Source organism: Hyla sarda, chromosome 10, assembly GCF_029499605.1.
Source record: "Hyla sarda isolate aHylSar1 chromosome 10, aHylSar1.hap1, whole genome shotgun sequence".
Classification (NCBI taxonomy): domain Eukaryota; kingdom Metazoa; phylum Chordata; class Amphibia; order Anura; family Hylidae; genus Hyla; species Hyla sarda.
This window is the reverse complement of record NC_079198.1, coordinates 48,528,723-48,544,871: the sequence shown is the minus strand read 5'-3', so window position 1 is coordinate 48,544,871 and position 16,149 is coordinate 48,528,723. Positions and strand designations below refer to the sequence as shown.

Below are 16,149 nucleotides of genomic sequence, written 5' to 3'. Positions count from 1 at the left end.
AACAATCAGGAGGGATCACTCACCCGCTCTGTATTGGAAGATGACGGTGTTTGTTTGTACACAAATGCATTGCGCATGCGTGTACTTACAAGATAGACTAAGTTCCAAGGCTTCCGGGACACATGACGTGTCATGTGATTGTGCGTCATATGATCACCTCTCCAGGATAAGCAATCACAATATGACGCCGGCCACATCACTCACGTGATCCAGGTTGCCATAACATCTGAATAAACACTGTGGGAGCCGCTCTAATGTGAATTACCAAACTAGAATTCACCTGGATCTGCTTCTATGGTCTTAAAAATTGCATCACCATTTTAAGTGTGTATAATCTAAAGAGTATATACGTGTGTAAATATATATATAGTGACAAAACAATTACGTACTATGTGTCAAAATATATTTTGTGTATAAAAAATGTCTTGTGTAAAACAATAAAATTTGTATTTAGTGACAAACTATAATGAAAAATCTAAAAAAAATGTGTAAATAAATTTGAAGTAGGACATGTGGGAGCTGACAACCGCAATTGTAAATTTTGCCTGGTAGCACTGTTACAAAAATAAAAAATTGCTTTTGGGCATGCACTATAAGTCATATGAACACTTTTATTTGTTTTTTATCTATTATTTTATATTGTTATGGTTACTTAATGATTTTTTTTATTATGGGAGCTGATATATACACGGACCATAGGGATCCGAGACACTGGGACAGCCCATCTAAACTGCTTGCAAGGGTGCCATTGGAGGGGCAGGGCGCTGCTGAAAATCAGACGCACTCCCAATTAGGTGGTAGGGGGTAGATTTGGTGGCCTGGGGCCTTTTTCTGGGTCTCTGACACCTGAGCTCCCCGGTAACTATGGGTCCCTGATCCTTCGAGGAGGCTCGGGACCAGTGGTTCTACCAACCAGGGAGTTTCCCTCTAATATAGGGCCACATGATGCGCTAAAGTCGAGTTGCAATATTGCATCTATTGACGGTATTGTCCGATGTGTTCTTGAAAAACGGTAGCATCAGTCCGTGTTGATTAATCAGCTTGCCCTTTTACTTTATTCTTTAATTCATTCTAGATTTCCCTTTTTTTATCATTATTTTAAACAAAAATAAAAGAATAAAAAAATGCGAATATGATAAAAAGATTATTTAAATTAATATTTTCTTATAATGAGTTCCTTTATTTTGTTTATTATAATTTTTTTTGCTATTTTTTATTATTTTTTTATTTTGTCATTTTATTTATTTACAAATTTTTGGGGATTTTCACTAAATGCAAATGTTATTGTTTTTCACAAGACACTTTATATACACAAAATATATTTTGACACTTAGTACGTAATTGTTTTGGCACTATATATATATATATATATATATATATATATATATATTTAAACACATATATACTTTTTAGATTATAACTCTATACACACTTAAAATGGTGATGCGATTTTTAAGACCATAGAAGCAGAGCCAGGTGATTTCTAGTTTGGTAATTCACATTAGAGCGGCTCTCACAGTGTTTATTCAGTTATTATGGCAACCTGGATCACGTGAGTGATGTGGCCGGCATCATATAGTGATCGCTTAGCCCGGAGAGGCGATCTCGTGACGCACAATCACATGACACGTCATGTGTCCCGGAAGCCTTGGAACTTAGTCTGTCTTGTAAGTACACGCATGTGCAGTGCATTTGTGTACACACGAACGCCACCATCTTCCAATACAGAGCGGGTGAGTGATCCCTCCTGATTGTTATGCATGTGTATTAATTGTAAATATTATACAGCTGCACAGTTTATTGATTGGTTACATGGAGCAGCATATTTCAAGCGTTATTGTTTTTAATTGCACACGATATGGATATCATGCACTTTTTAATGTACATATGTACTCTTAACCCCTTAAGGACTGAGCCCTTTTTCACCTTAAGGACTTAAGGATTTTTTGCAAATCTGACCACTTTCACTTTAAACATTAATAACTCTGGAATGCTTTTAGTTATCATTCTGATTCCGAAATTATTTTTTCGTGACATATTCTACTTTAACATAGTGGTAACATTTTGTGGTAACTTGTATCCTTTCTTGGTGAAAAATCCCAAAATTTGATGAAAAATTTGAAAATTTGGCATTTTTCTAACTTTAAAGTTCTCTGCTTGTAAGGAAAATGGATATTCCCAAAAAAAAAAAAATTTATTCACATATACAATATGTCTACTTTATGTTTGCATCATAAAATTTATGAGTTTTTACTTTTGGAAGACACCAGAGGGCTTCAAAGTTCAGCAGCAATTTTCCAATTTTTCACAAAATTTTGAAACTCGCTTTTTTCAGGGACCAGTTCAGGTTTGAAGTGGATTTGAAGGGTCTTCATTTAAGAAATACCCCATAAATTACCCCATTATAAAAACTACACCCCCCAAAGTATTCAAAATGACATTCAGTAAGCGTTTTAACCCTTTAGGGGTTTCACAGGAATAGCAGCAAAGTGAAGGAGAAAATTCACAATCTTCATTTTTTACACTCGCATGTTCTTGTAGACCCAATTTTTTAATTTTTGCAAGAGGTAAAAAGGAGAAAATTTTTACTTGTATTTGAAACCCAATTTTTCTCAAGTAAGCACATACCTCATATGTCTATGTTAATTGTTCGGCGGGCGCAGTAGAGGGCTCAGAAGGGAAGGAGCGACAAATGGTTTTTGGGGGGCATGTCACCTTTAGGAAGCCCCTATGGTGCCAGGACAGCAAAAAAAAAAAAAACACATGGCATACCGTTATGGAAACTAGACCCCTCGAGGAACATAACAAGGGGTAAAGTGAATTTTTACAAAGGGTTAAAGCAGAAAATACCCCACAAAATTTGAAGCCCAATTTCTCCCGATTCAGAAAACACCCCATATGGGGGTGAAAAGTGCTCTGCTGGCGCACTAGAGGTCTCAGAAAAGAGGGAGTCACATTTGGCTTTTTGAAAGCAAATTTTGCTCTTGGGGCATACCGCATTTAGGAAGCCCCTATGGTGCCAGGACAGCAAAAAAAAAAAACACATGGCATACCATTTTGGAAACTAGACCCCTCGGGAAACGTAACAAGGGGTTAAGTAAACCTTAATACCCCACAGGCGTTTCACGACTTTTGCATATGTAAAAAAAAAAATTTTTTTTTACCTAAAATGCTTCTTTTCCCAAAATTTTACATTTTTAAAAAGGGTAAAAGCAGAAAATACCCCCCAAAATTTGTAACAAATGGTTTTTGTAAAAAATGAAGATTGTAAAATTCTCCCGAGTACGGCATTTTTTTTTTAAACTTTTTTTTTATATATATATATCAACTGGCTCCGGAAAGTTAAACAGATTTGTAAATTACTTCTATTAAAAAATCTTAATCCTTCCAATAGTTAATAGCTTCTGAAGTTTTCTGTCTAACTGCTCAATGATGATGTCACGTCCCGGGAGCTGTGCATGATGGGAGAATATCCCCATAGGAACTGCACAGCTGCCGGGATGTGAGTCATCAGAGAGCAGTTAGACAGAAAACAACAACTCAACTTCAGAAGCTAATAACTATTGGAAGTATTAAGATTTTTTAATAGAAGTAATTGTCACGATGCCGGCTGGCAGGTAGTGGATCCTCTGTGCCAGAGAGGGATTGGCGTGGACCGTGCTAGTGGACCGGTTCTAAGCCACTACTGGTTTTCACCAGAGCCCGCCGCAAAGCGGGATGGTCTTGCTGCGGCGGTAGTGACCAGGTCGTATCCACTAGCAACGGCTCACCTCTCTGGCTGCTGAAGATAGGCGCGGTACAAGGGAGTAGGCAAAAGCAAGGTCGGACGTAGCAGAAGGTCGGGGCAGGCAGCAAGGATCGTAGTCAGGGGCAACGGCAGAAGGTCTGGAAACACAGGCAAGGAACACACAAGGAACGCTTTCACTGGCACTAAGGCAACAAGATCCGGCGAGGGAGTGAAGGGGAAGTGAGGTGATATAGGGAAGTGCACAGGTGTAAACACTAATTGGAACCACTGCGCCAATCAGCGGCGCAGTGGCCCTTTAAATCGCAGAGACCCGGCGCGCGCGCGCCCTAGGGAGCAGGGCCGCGCGCGCCGGGACAGAACAGACGGAGAGCGAGTCAGGTAGGGGAGCCGGGGTGCGCATCGCGAGCGGGCGCTACCCGCATCGCGAATCGCATCCCGGCTGGCAGCGGAATCGCAGCGCCCCGGGTCAGAGGACGTGACCGGAGCGCTGCCGCGGGGAGAGTGAAGCGAGCGCTCCGGGGAGGAGCGGGGACCCGGAGCGCTCGGCGTAACAGTACCCCCCCCCTTGGGTCTCCCCCTCTTCTTAGAGCCTGAGAACCTGAGGAGCAGACTTTTGTCAAGGATGTTGTCCTCAGGTTCCCAGGATCTCTCTTCAGGACCACAACCCTCCCAGTCCACTAAAAAAAAATTTTTCCCTCTGACCTTTTTGGCAGCTAAAATTTCTTTGACCGAGAAGATGTCCGAGGAGCCGGAAACAGGAGTGGGAGGAACAGACTTGGGAGAAAAACGGTTGAGGATGAGTGGTTTGAGAAGAGAGACGTGAAAGGCATTAGGGATACGAAGAGAGGGAGGAAGAAGAAGTTTATAAGAGACAGGATTAATTTGACACAAAATTTTGAAAGGACCAAGATAGCGTGGTCCCAACTTGTAGCTAGGGACACGGAAGCGGACATATTTAGCGGAGAGCCATACCTTGTCTCCAGGGGAAAAAACGGGGGGAGCTCTTCTTTTCTTATCCGCGAACTTCTTCATGCGTGATGAAGCCTGTAAGAGAGAATTTTGGGTCTCTCTCCATATGATGGAAAGGTCACGAGAAATTTCATCCACAGCGGGCAGACCAGAGGGCAAGGGAGTAGGGAGGGGGGGAAGAGGGTGACGGCCGTACACCACGAAAAATGGGGATTTGGAGGAAGACTCAGAGACCCTGAAGTTATACGAGAATTCGGCCCATGGGAGGAGATCTGCCCAGTCATCCTGGCGGGAGGAAACAAAATGTCGCAAATAATCACCCAAGACCTGGTTAATCCTTTCTACTTGTCCATTGGACTGGGGATGATATGCAGAAGAAAAATTTAATTTAATCTTGAGTTGTTTACAGAGAGCCCTCCAGAATTTAGACACGAATTGGACGCCTCTATCCGAGACAATCTGCGTAGGCAATCCGTGAAGACGAAAAATGTGTACAAAAAATTGTTTAGCCAACTGAGGCGCAGAAGGAAGACCAGGAAGAGGGATGAAATGTGCCATTTTGGAGAATCGATCAACGACCACCCAAATAACTGTGTTGCCACGGGAAGGGGGTAAATCAGTAATAAAATCCATACCAATCAGAGACCAAGGCTGTTCGGGGACAGGCAGAGGATGAAGAAAACCAGCGGGCTTCTGGCGAGGAGTCTTATCCCGGGCACAGATAGTGCAGGCTCGCACAAAGTCCACAACATCCGTCTCCAGAGTCGGCCACCAATAGAAGCGGGAGATGAGTTGCACAGATTTCTTGATACCCGCATGACCTGCGAGATGGGAGGAGTGACCCCATTTGAGGATTCCGAGGCGTTGGCGAGGAGAAACAAAGGTCTTTCCTGGAGGAGTCTGCCTGATGGAGGCAGGAGAAGTGGAGATCAGGCAGTCAGGTGGAATGATGTGTTGCGGAGAGAGTTCAACTTCTGAGGCATCCGAGGAACGAGAGAGAGCATCGGCCCTAATGTTCTTATCGGCAGGACGAAAGTGAATCTCAAAATTAAATCGGGCAAAGAACAGAGACCACCGGGCCTGGCGAGGATTCAGCCGTTGGGCAGACTGGAGGTAGGAGAGGTTCTTGTGGTCGGTGTAGATAATAACAGGAGAACTTGATCCCTCCAGCAGATGCCTCCATTCCTCAAGTGCTAATTTAATGGCTAGAAGCTCTCGATCCCCGATGGAGTAGTTCCTCTCCGCTGGAGAGAAGGTCCTAGAGAAAAAACCACAAGTGACAGCATGCCCGGAAGAATTTTTTTGTAGAAGAACAGCTCCAGCTCCCACTGAGGAGGCATCAACCTCCAATAGGAAGGGTTTGGAAGGGTCAGGTCTGGAGAGGACGGGAGCCGAAGAAAAGGCAGACTTGAGTCGTTTAAAGGCGTCTTCTGCTTGAGGAGGCCAGGACTTGGGATCAGCATTTTTTTTGGTTAAAGCCACGATAGGAGCCACAATGGTAGAAAAATGTGGAATAAATTGCCTGTAATAATTGGCGAACCCCAAAAAGCGTTGGATAGCACGGAGTCCGGAGGGGCGTGGCCAATCTAAGACGGCAGAGAGTTTGTCTGGATCCATCTGTAGTCCCTGGCCAGAGACCAAATATCCTAGAAAAGGAAGAGATTGGCATTCAAACAGACATTTCTCAATTTTGGCATAGAGTTGGTTGTCACGAAGTCTCTGAAGAACCATACGGACATGCTGGCGGTGTTCTTCTAGATTGGCAGAAAAAATTAGGATATCGTCCAGATATACAACAACACAGGAGTATAACAGATCACGAAAAATTTCATTGACAAAGTCTTGGAAGACGGCAGGGGCGTTGCAGAGTCCAAAGGGCATGACCAGATACTCAAAGTGTCCATCTCTGGTGTTAAATGCCGTTTTCCACTCGTCCCCCTCTCTGATGCGGATGAGGTTATAGGCGCCTCTTAAGTCCAATTTAGTGAAGATGTGGGCACCTTGGAGGCGATCAAAGAGTTCAGAGATGAGGGGTAAGGGGTAGCGGTTCTTAACCGTGATTTTATTAAGACCGCGGTAGTCAATGCAAGGACGTAGGGAGCCATCCTTTTTGGACACAAAGAAAAATCCGGCTCCGGCAGGAGAGGAGGATTTACGGATAAAGCCCTTTTTTAGATTCTCCTGGACGTATTCGGACATGGCAAGAGTCTCTGGGGCAGAGAGAGGATAAATTCTGCCCCGGGGTGGAGTAGTACCCGGGAGGAGGTCGATAGGGCAATCATAAGGCCTGTGAGGAGGTAGAGTCTCAGCTTGTTTTTTGCAGAAAACATCCGCGAAGTCCATATAGGCCTTAGGGAGACCGGTTACTGGAGGAACCACAGAGTTACGGCAAGGGTTACTGGGAACCGGTTTTAGACAGTTCTTGGAACAAGAGGACCCCCAACTCTTGATCTCCCCAGTGGACCAATCCAGGGTAGGGGAATGAAGTTGAAGCCAGGGAAGTCCAAGGAGAATTTCCGAGGTGCAATTGGGGAGGACCAAAAGTTCAATCCTCTCATGATGAGATCCGATGCTCATAAGAAGGGGCTCCGTGCGGAAACGTATGGTACAGTCCAATCTTTCATTATTTACACAATTGATGTAGAGGGGTCTGGCGAGACTGGTCACCGGGATGTTGAACCTTTTGACGAGAGAGGCCAAAATAAAATTTCCTGCAGATCCAGAGTCCAAGAAGGCCACTGTAGAGAAGGAGAAGGCAGAGGCAGACATCCGCACAGGCACAGTAAGACGTGGAGAAGCAGAGTAGACATCAAGGACTGTCTCACCTTTGTGCGGAGTCAGCGTACGTCTTTCCAGGCGGGGAGGACGGATAGGACAATCTCTCAGGAAGTGTTCGGTACTAGCACAGTACAGGCAGAGGTTCTCCATACGGCGTCGTGTCCTCTCTTGAGGTGTCAGGCGAGACCGGTCGACCTGCATAGCCTCCACGGCGGGAGGCACAGGAACAGATTGCAGGGGACCAGAGGAGAGAGGAGCCGAGGAGGAGAAACGCCTCGTGCGAACAGAGTCCATATCTTGGCGGAGTTCCTGACGCCTTTCGGAAAAACGCATGTCAATGCGAGTGGCTAGGTGAATAAGTTCATGTAGATTAGCAGGAATTTCTCGTGCGGCCAGAACATCTTTAATGTTGCTGGATAGGCCTTTTTTGAAGGTCGCGCAGAGGGCCTCATTATTCCAGGACAATTCTGAAGCAAGAGTACGGAATTGTACGGCATACTCGCCAACGGAAGAATTACCCTGGACCAGGTTCAACAGGGCAGTCTCAGCAGAAGAGGCTCGGGCAGGTTCCTCAAAGACACTTCGGATTTCCGAGAAGAAGGAGTGTACAGAAGCAGTGACGGGGTCATTGCGGTCCCAGAGCGGTGTGGCCCATGACAGGGCTTTTCCGGACAGAAGGCTGACTACGAAAGCCACCTTAGACCTTTCAGTGGGAAACAGGTCCGACATCATCTCCAGATGCAGGGAACATTGGGAAAGAAAGCCACGGCAAAACTTAGAGTCCCCATCAAATTTATCCGGCAAGGATAAGCGTATCCCAGGAGCGGCCACTCGCTGCGGAGGAGGTGCAGGAGCTGGCGGAGGAGATGATTGCTGAAGCTGTGGTAGAAACTGTTGTAGCATAACGGTCAGTTGAGACAGCTGTTGGCCTTGTTGCGCTATCTGTTGTGACTGCTGGGCGACCACCGTGGTGAGGTCAGCGACAACTGGCAGAGGAACTTCAGCGGGATCCATGGCCGGATCTACTGTCACGATGCCGGCTGGCAGGTAGTGGATCCTCTGTGCCAGAGAGGGATTGGCGTGGACCGTGCTAGTGGACCGGTTCTAAGCCACTACTGGTTTTCACCAGAGCCCGCCGCAAAGCGGGATGGTCTTGCTGCGGCGGTAGTGACCAGGTCGTATCCACTAGCAACGGCTCACCTCTCTGGCTGCTGAAGATAGGCGCGGTACAAGGGAGTAGGCAAAAGCAAGGTCGGACGTAGCAGAAGGTCGGGGCAGGCAGCAAGGATCGTAGTCAGGGGCAACGGCAGAAGGTCTGGAAACACAGGCAAGGAACACACAAGGAACGCTTTCACTGGCACTAAGGCAACAAGATCCGGCGAGGGAGTGAAGGGGAAGTGAGGTGATATAGGGAAGTGCACAGGTGTAAACACTAATTGGAACCACTGCGCCAATCAGCGGCGCAGTGGCCCTTTAAATCGCAGAGACCCGGCGCGCGCGCGCCCTAGGGAGCGGGGCCGCGCGCGCCGGGACAGAACAGACGGAGAGCGAGTCAGGTAGGGGAGCCGGGGTGCGCATCGCGAGCGGGCGCTACCCGCATCGCGAATCGCATCCCGGCTGGCAGCGGAATCGCAGCGCCCCGGGTCAGAGGACGTGACCGGAGCGCTGCCGCGGGGAGAGTGAAGCGAGCGCTCCGGGGAGGAGCGGGGACCCGGAGCGCTCGGCGTAACAGTAATTTACAAATCTGTTTAACTTTCCGGAGCCAGTTGATATATAAAAAAAGTTTTGGCCTGGAATACCCCTTTAAGATGTGTTATATAGTGCACTTATGTAATTTTCACATGTTTTATGACATTTTGTAATGATTATTGTTTAATGAGTGTATTTATTGCATGGGGTATAAGAAACCCCTCAGTTTATTGTACCACTATGCTTGAAAAATGCTCCATTGAGGGGCTGAAACGTCGCTTGTATTGACATGATGGAATAAATTTTGGAGTGCTGCGCCAATGGTTTTCCTATTGCCTGGACTTTAATCAAGTTGGGGCGCTGGCACCGGACACGGTATGGATAAGTAGTGCTGCATTGTTCTTGAGTGTATATATATATATATATATATATATATATATATATATATATATATTTATATATATATATAGTATCCAACGACAACGCAGCACTCCAAAATATAGTAGAAAAAATTGTGGGTTTATTCCTGTCACATCAATATTGGATACTATCTATGAATTTGAGTAGAATACAGACATAGCGCACATCTACAATCTTGTATAATGATCTGATTGCTTCTCAGCACAATATCAAAAACTAACAGATTGTTAGTATACATTTTTGATCAAAAAGTACAAGCCCACTCGCCACGTCACGTTGCTGCCGTGGCGCTGTGTCTGTGGGGGGGTGCGGCCCATAGACTGGTTTGAGTGGCATTGGGGCCGCTCTGCCGGTGGGTCGTTCCCCCCTGTGGGCATTGTCGTCGCGGCGGCGGTGGTCGCCGCCCGGTGCTGCGCCATTTTATGCTAGGGACATTATGGACCCACTCTGGATAGGTGGCCTTGACGTGGCGAGTGGGCTTGTACTTTTTGATCAAAAATGTATACTAACAACCTGTTAGTTTTTGATATTATGCTGAGAAGCAATCAGATTATTATACAAGATTGTAGATGTGCACCATGTCTGTTTTTCTACCCGAATTCACATTGGATACTATCTAATTTAAAGACTTTCTATCAAGAAGTTTTTGGACGCTGGCACCCACACCTTTAGGCTGAGTAGCGCTGCAATATTTTTTGGGTTTATATACATATATATATATATATATATATATATATATACACATACACATATATACAGGGGTCAAGTCCTGGGGAAAAAAGTGTGGGAACTCACCCTAGATTTCCACTTAAAGGGTTACTAGACATCTTATACCCCCACGTTCTCCCTGCTGCTCCCGGCATTCGTTTAGACCATTGGGTGCAGCGCCAGAGGCTCATGACTCATGGTCATGCCCCCTACCATAGACTTGAGGGTGCTTTACTGTGACGTCATGAGCCTCGGCCCTGCATCACCAGTCATTTGGCACGGAGCGAAGTTCGTTCTGTGCACCGGATGTCTGGGGTGCCGCAGCCAAGATCGCAGGGTCCCCAGCAGCGGGACCCCCCCCCCACAATCAGACATCTTATCCCCTATGTTTAGGATAGGGGATAACATGTCTAGAGGCAGATCCTGCAGGACTCCTGCTAATGGGAACTGCGTTCCTGCTGTGGAAAAAGTGCAGGAACTCCGTTCCCATGAGTTCCTGCAGGACTTGATCCCTGTATATATATATATATATATATATATATATATTTATATATATATATATATATATATATATATATGGATTAAACATAGGGATAGATTTGTCAAACCTTGTACAGAGGAACAGGGAGTAGTTATGCATAGCAACTAATCCTATTCTAGCTTTTATATTTCAGAGGCGTTTTTGACAGTGATACCCGGAATCTGATTGGTTGCTATGGGCAACTTCTTCAATGTTCCTTTGCTCTTGGTTTCATGACCTCCCCCATGAAAAAAGGTACTGTTTTTAGAGCTATGGAAATTTCCCATGGTTTGCCCTTTTGTCCTTGGTTATAGTCATCTAAGGGCTTCCCCTGAGACAGTCATTTCAACTGCTAATTGACCATTTCAACTGCTAATTACTGGTCTGTCCTGAAAGTATCGTCAGTTAGTATCTACTGTGTATGCAAGCATGGGGGGGGGGGGGGGGGTGTGGGAAGGTCTGTGAACTGTTGCATAGCAGCAGCAGGGTCACAGTTCAGGGAGGAAACCAGGAAGTGATCAGATTTGTGAGGGAGAGCAACAGGGATATGTTATTTTAACTAAACAGCGCATTTATACACCTTTTACATCCAATTTTACCAATTTTGCTGTCTAGGAAAACCTATCTAATGTCCATTTAACCAAAGTCAGGCAGAAAGAAATGAAAAAAAGAACATTAATTTGCTGCTATGAACATTAAAGTATGTTCTATTATACACCATCTCCAGAACGTTATTGCAGTGCAAAATAAATACATAGCTACAATTGGGTAGAATCTAGAACACATAAAACGATTAGGTCATTGACTGCATACAGAACCACGATTCTGCCTTTTACCAAAACTGCTACAACATGGCTTTTGGAGCTTTTTTCTCACTTGCCCTTATTTTTCATGCATATCCCATTCATGGAATGCTAGATTGTGACCCCACATTTGTAAAAAAACTTGATCACTATTTAAGTTCTAAAGTTCCTAAAGATGTTCCTGACAGAAAAGCTTTTCTAGAGAGTGTGAACAAGGAAATTTTCAGTGTTTATTGGACCTCCTTCAGAGATAAACCTTACCTCCGGATCATTGGTAAGAACACAAATCAGTTTTTTTCAATATATTTATTAAGTATAACAAGAATTGGAAGTGTAAAAACTATTCGCATTGGCTTCTGATCTTAAATATTTTAATTGTATGGACCCATAGAATAAAGAAAACATTTTTACCGCAAAGTGCACTGCGTAAAAATGAAACCCTCCAAAAGTTTTCTCTTTAGTTACCACAAAAGATAATATATACCGTATTTATTGGCATATAACACGCACTTTTTAGGCTAAATTTTTTAGCCTAAAGTCTATGTGCGTGTTATACGCCCATACCGCCCCAGGAAAGGCAGGGGGAGAGAGGCCGTCGCTGCCTGCTTCTCTCGCCCTGCCTTCCCTGGGGTCTAGAGCCCTGCTGCCGGCCCTTCTCACCCCCTGGTTATCGGCGCCGCTGCCCGATCTGTCCCCCTGACTATCGGTACCGGCGCCGATAGCCAGGGGGAGAGAAGGGGCAGCGGCACCCATTGCCGGCGCCGCTGCCCTGTTGCCTCCCCCCATCCCCGGTGGCATAATTACCTGGGTCGGGTCCGCGCTGCTGTAGGCCTACGGCGTGCGTCCCCTTCGTCGTTGATATGCGCTGCACGGCGCATGACGTCAGTGCGCCGCGCCGTGCATAGCAACGACGCAGGGGACGCACGCCGGAGGCCTGGAGCAGCGCAGACCCGACCCAGGTAATTATGCCACCGGGGATGGGGGGAGGCAACGGGGGCAGCGGCGCCGGCAATGGGTGCCGCTGCCCCTTCTCTCCCCCTGGCTATCGGCGCCGGCAATGGGGCACCAGTACCGATAGTCAGGGGGACAGAACGGGCAGCGGCGCTGATAACCAGGGGGTGAGAAGGGCCGGCAGCAGGGCTCTAGACCCCAGGAAAGGCAGGGGGAGAGAAGCGGGCAGCGACGGCCTCTTTCCCCCTGCCTTTCCTGGGGGTATATCGGGGTATACACGCGCACACACGCACCCTCATTTTACCATGGATATTTGGGTAAAAAACTTTTTTTACCCAAATATCCTTGGTAAAATGAGGGTGCGTGTTATAGGCCGGTGCGTGGTATACCCCGATAAATACGGTATATTTTTTTGTTGTGGCATACATTGTCTCACAAAAGCAAGCCCTTATATGGGTCTGTGGATGGAAAAATGCAAGTTATGAATTTTTGAAGGCGAAGAGGAAAAAACTAAAATGCAAAACTTAAACTGGCTTTGTCCTTAAGGCCCAATTGAGCCGTGTCCTTAACCCCTTAAGGACCAAGGACGTACTGGTACGTCCTTGGTCCTGCTCCGGTGATATAACGCGGGGTTACACGGTAACCCCGCATCATATCACGGCGGACCCGGCGTCATAGTGAAGCCGGGACCCGCCGCTAATAGCGCGCAGCGCCGATCGCGGCGCCGCGTGCTATTAACCCTTTAGTCGCGCGCTCAGAGCTGAGCCGTGCGGCTAAAAGCGAAAGTGAAAGCTGCCAGTTAACTCAGTGGGCTGTTCGGGATAGCCGCGGCATCCCGAACAGCTTACAGGACAGCGGGAGGGCCCCTACCTGCCTCCTCGCTGTCCGATCGCCGAATGACTGCTCAGCACCTGAGATCCAGGCATGAGCAGTCATGCGGCAGAATCATTGATCACTGGTTTCCTATGAGAAACCAGTGATCAATGATGAAGATCAGTGTGTGCAGTGTTATAGGTCCCTATGGGAGCTATAACACTGCAAAAAAAAAGTGAAAAAAAAAGTGAATGAATATAATTTAATCCCTCCCCTATTAAAAGTTTGAATCAGCCCCCTTTTCCCATAAAAAAAAAACCACAGTGTAAATAAAAATAAACATATATGGTATCACCGCGTGCGGAAATGTCCGAATTATAAAAATATATAATTAATTAAACCGCTCGGTCAATGGCGTGCGTGCAAAAAAATTCCAAAGTCCAAAATAGTGCATTTTTGGTCACTTTTTATATCAATAAGTCCTATCAATGCAAAAATGGTACCATTAAAAACTTCAGATCACGGCGCAAAAAATGAGCCCTCATACCGCCCCATACACGGAAAAATAAAAAAGTTATAGGGGTCAGAATATGACAATTTTAAACGTATTAATTTTCCTGCATGTAGTTAGGATTTTTTCCAGAAGTACAACAACATCAAACCTACATAAGTAGGGTATCATTTTAATCGTATGGACCTACAGAATAAAGATAAGGTGTCATTTTTACCGAAAAATGTACTACGTAGAAACGGAAACCCCAAAAGTTACAAAACAGCGTTTTTTTTTTTCAATTTTGTCGCACAATGATTTTTTTTTTCGTTTCACCGTAGATTTTTGGGCAAAATGACTGACGTCATTACAAAGTAGAATTGGTGGTGCAAAAAATAAGCAATCATATGGATTTTTAGGTGCAAAATTGAAAGAGTTGATTTTTTAAAGGCAAGGAGCAAAAAACGAAAATGCAAAAATGGAAAACCCCCCGGTCCTTAAGAGGTTAAAGGGGATATCCAGGAAAAAACTTTTTTTATATATCAACTGGCTCCAGAAAGTTAAACAGATTTGTAAATTACTTCTTTTAAAAAATCTTAAACCACCCATTTTAGAAGCAAATCCCCATAGCAAACCTCTTCTAAACTGGGTAGTTCCTGAAACACGTGTCATCAGAGAGAACTTAGACAGAAAAGAACAAAAAAAAAATAAAATGATACCCTACTTATATAGGTTTTATTTTGTCGTACTTCTGGAAATATTAAAGGGGTATTCCAGGCAAAACCCTTTTTTATATATATCAACTGGCTCCGGAAAGTTAAACAGATTTGTAAATTACTTCTATTAAAAAATCTTAATCCTTCCAATAGTTATTAGCTTCTGAAGTTTTCTGTCTAACTGCTCAATGATGATGTCACGTCCCTGGAGCTGTGCATGATGGGAGAATATCCCCATAGGAACTGCGTAGCTCCTGGGACGTGAGTCATCAGAGAGCAGTTAGACAGAAACAACAACTCAACTTCAGAAGCTAATAACTATTGGAAGGATTAAGATTTTTTAATAGAAGTAATTTACAAATTTTAACTTTCTGGAGCCAGTTGATATATATAAAAAAGTTTTTTTCCTGGATAGCCCCTTTAAGAGGTTAAAGCATTTATTTGAACATGCATCAGCCATCTAAAGTGAATTTATGTTTATTTTCTGGGTTTAATTACACACAGTGGGGAAGATTCATCAAAACTTGTACAGAGTCGACCAATAGCAACCAATCGACCCATCAAATTTCAGACCTCTGAAAAATAAAAGAAGCAATCTGATTTGTTGCTATGGGCAAGTGGGCAACTTTTCCTCAACACAGGTCTTGATGAATCTCCCCCAGTATTCCTACCTGGTTGTAACATAGATAACCTATCAAAAAGCACTAAGACAATAATATAAATGCAAAAGTGTACAAACTTTATTAAGGTGTTTACAAAAAGACACAAACAATCTTAAAAAACCTTTAAAATGGGAACAGGTACAGGTGGACAAACAGGCATCTCAACTCGGCATATAGGAAAAGAAGACAGTGAGGGACAACCACAATAAACTTGTCCTGCCAGGTATGAATCGTAGGCCACAATGCTGTATAGATATACTAGCTAAAGGATAAATATCACTGACACACCTGGATATGGACAGAACAATAGAGGGTACCACTACAACACTATTCTAGGGTCACACACAGACAAGAGAGGTATGTACTCACATGCTAGACACGGTGCTGCATCACCAAGCCAATATCAGTGGAGTACAAGCCAGGGACAAAGTTCTTCAGGCTAACTGTCAGCCAAAGCAAAACGCCCATTTGCTGAAATCCCAAAGCACTGGTGGGTAAGATGCAGCACAGTGTCAGTGTGATCTGGGAGAACCCTTACCGAGAGAGACCGCCACCCCAATGTCGTTTCGCTTTACACTTCCTCAGGGAATGTCAAGTACATACCTCTCTAGTATTTTGGTATTCGCACCTAGACATTTGTATATGATTATACAATACAGCGCCCTTGTATTTCTGGTTGTAACATCACAACACAACTAAAGACATTTAAATTAAACACGCATAAGCCATCTAAAGAGCATTTTCTGTTTAATCAAACTAAGTTAATTTACCTGGGTGTAACATAACAACGCAGTTTAAGGCTATTAATTTGAACATGTATTAGACATATAAGGTGCATTTCTGTGTATTTTCTGGGTTTTAGCACACACAAAGTATTTCTAT

General features: G+C 44.8%; 1 protein-coding gene across 4 annotated transcripts in view; it reads left to right on the top strand.

The window, feature by feature from the left end:
- Window positions 1-1,562: 1,562 nt before the first annotated feature.
- IZUMO3 (IZUMO family member 3) overlaps window positions 1,563-16,149 on the top strand; it is a 312,623-nt gene continuing 298,036 nt past the window's right edge. For 3 of the 4 annotated variants that reach the window (XM_056542991.1, XM_056542992.1, XM_056542990.1), the window contains exon 1: window positions 11,338-11,909. In XM_056542991.1, coding sequence (XP_056398966.1) covers window positions 11,684-11,909 — 226 coding nt within the window. In that variant the 5' untranslated portion in view covers window positions 11,338-11,683. Of the gene's footprint in view, window positions 1,734-11,337; window positions 11,910-16,149 lie in introns of those variants that run through there. The other variant, XM_056542993.1, reaches the window with a different exon arrangement.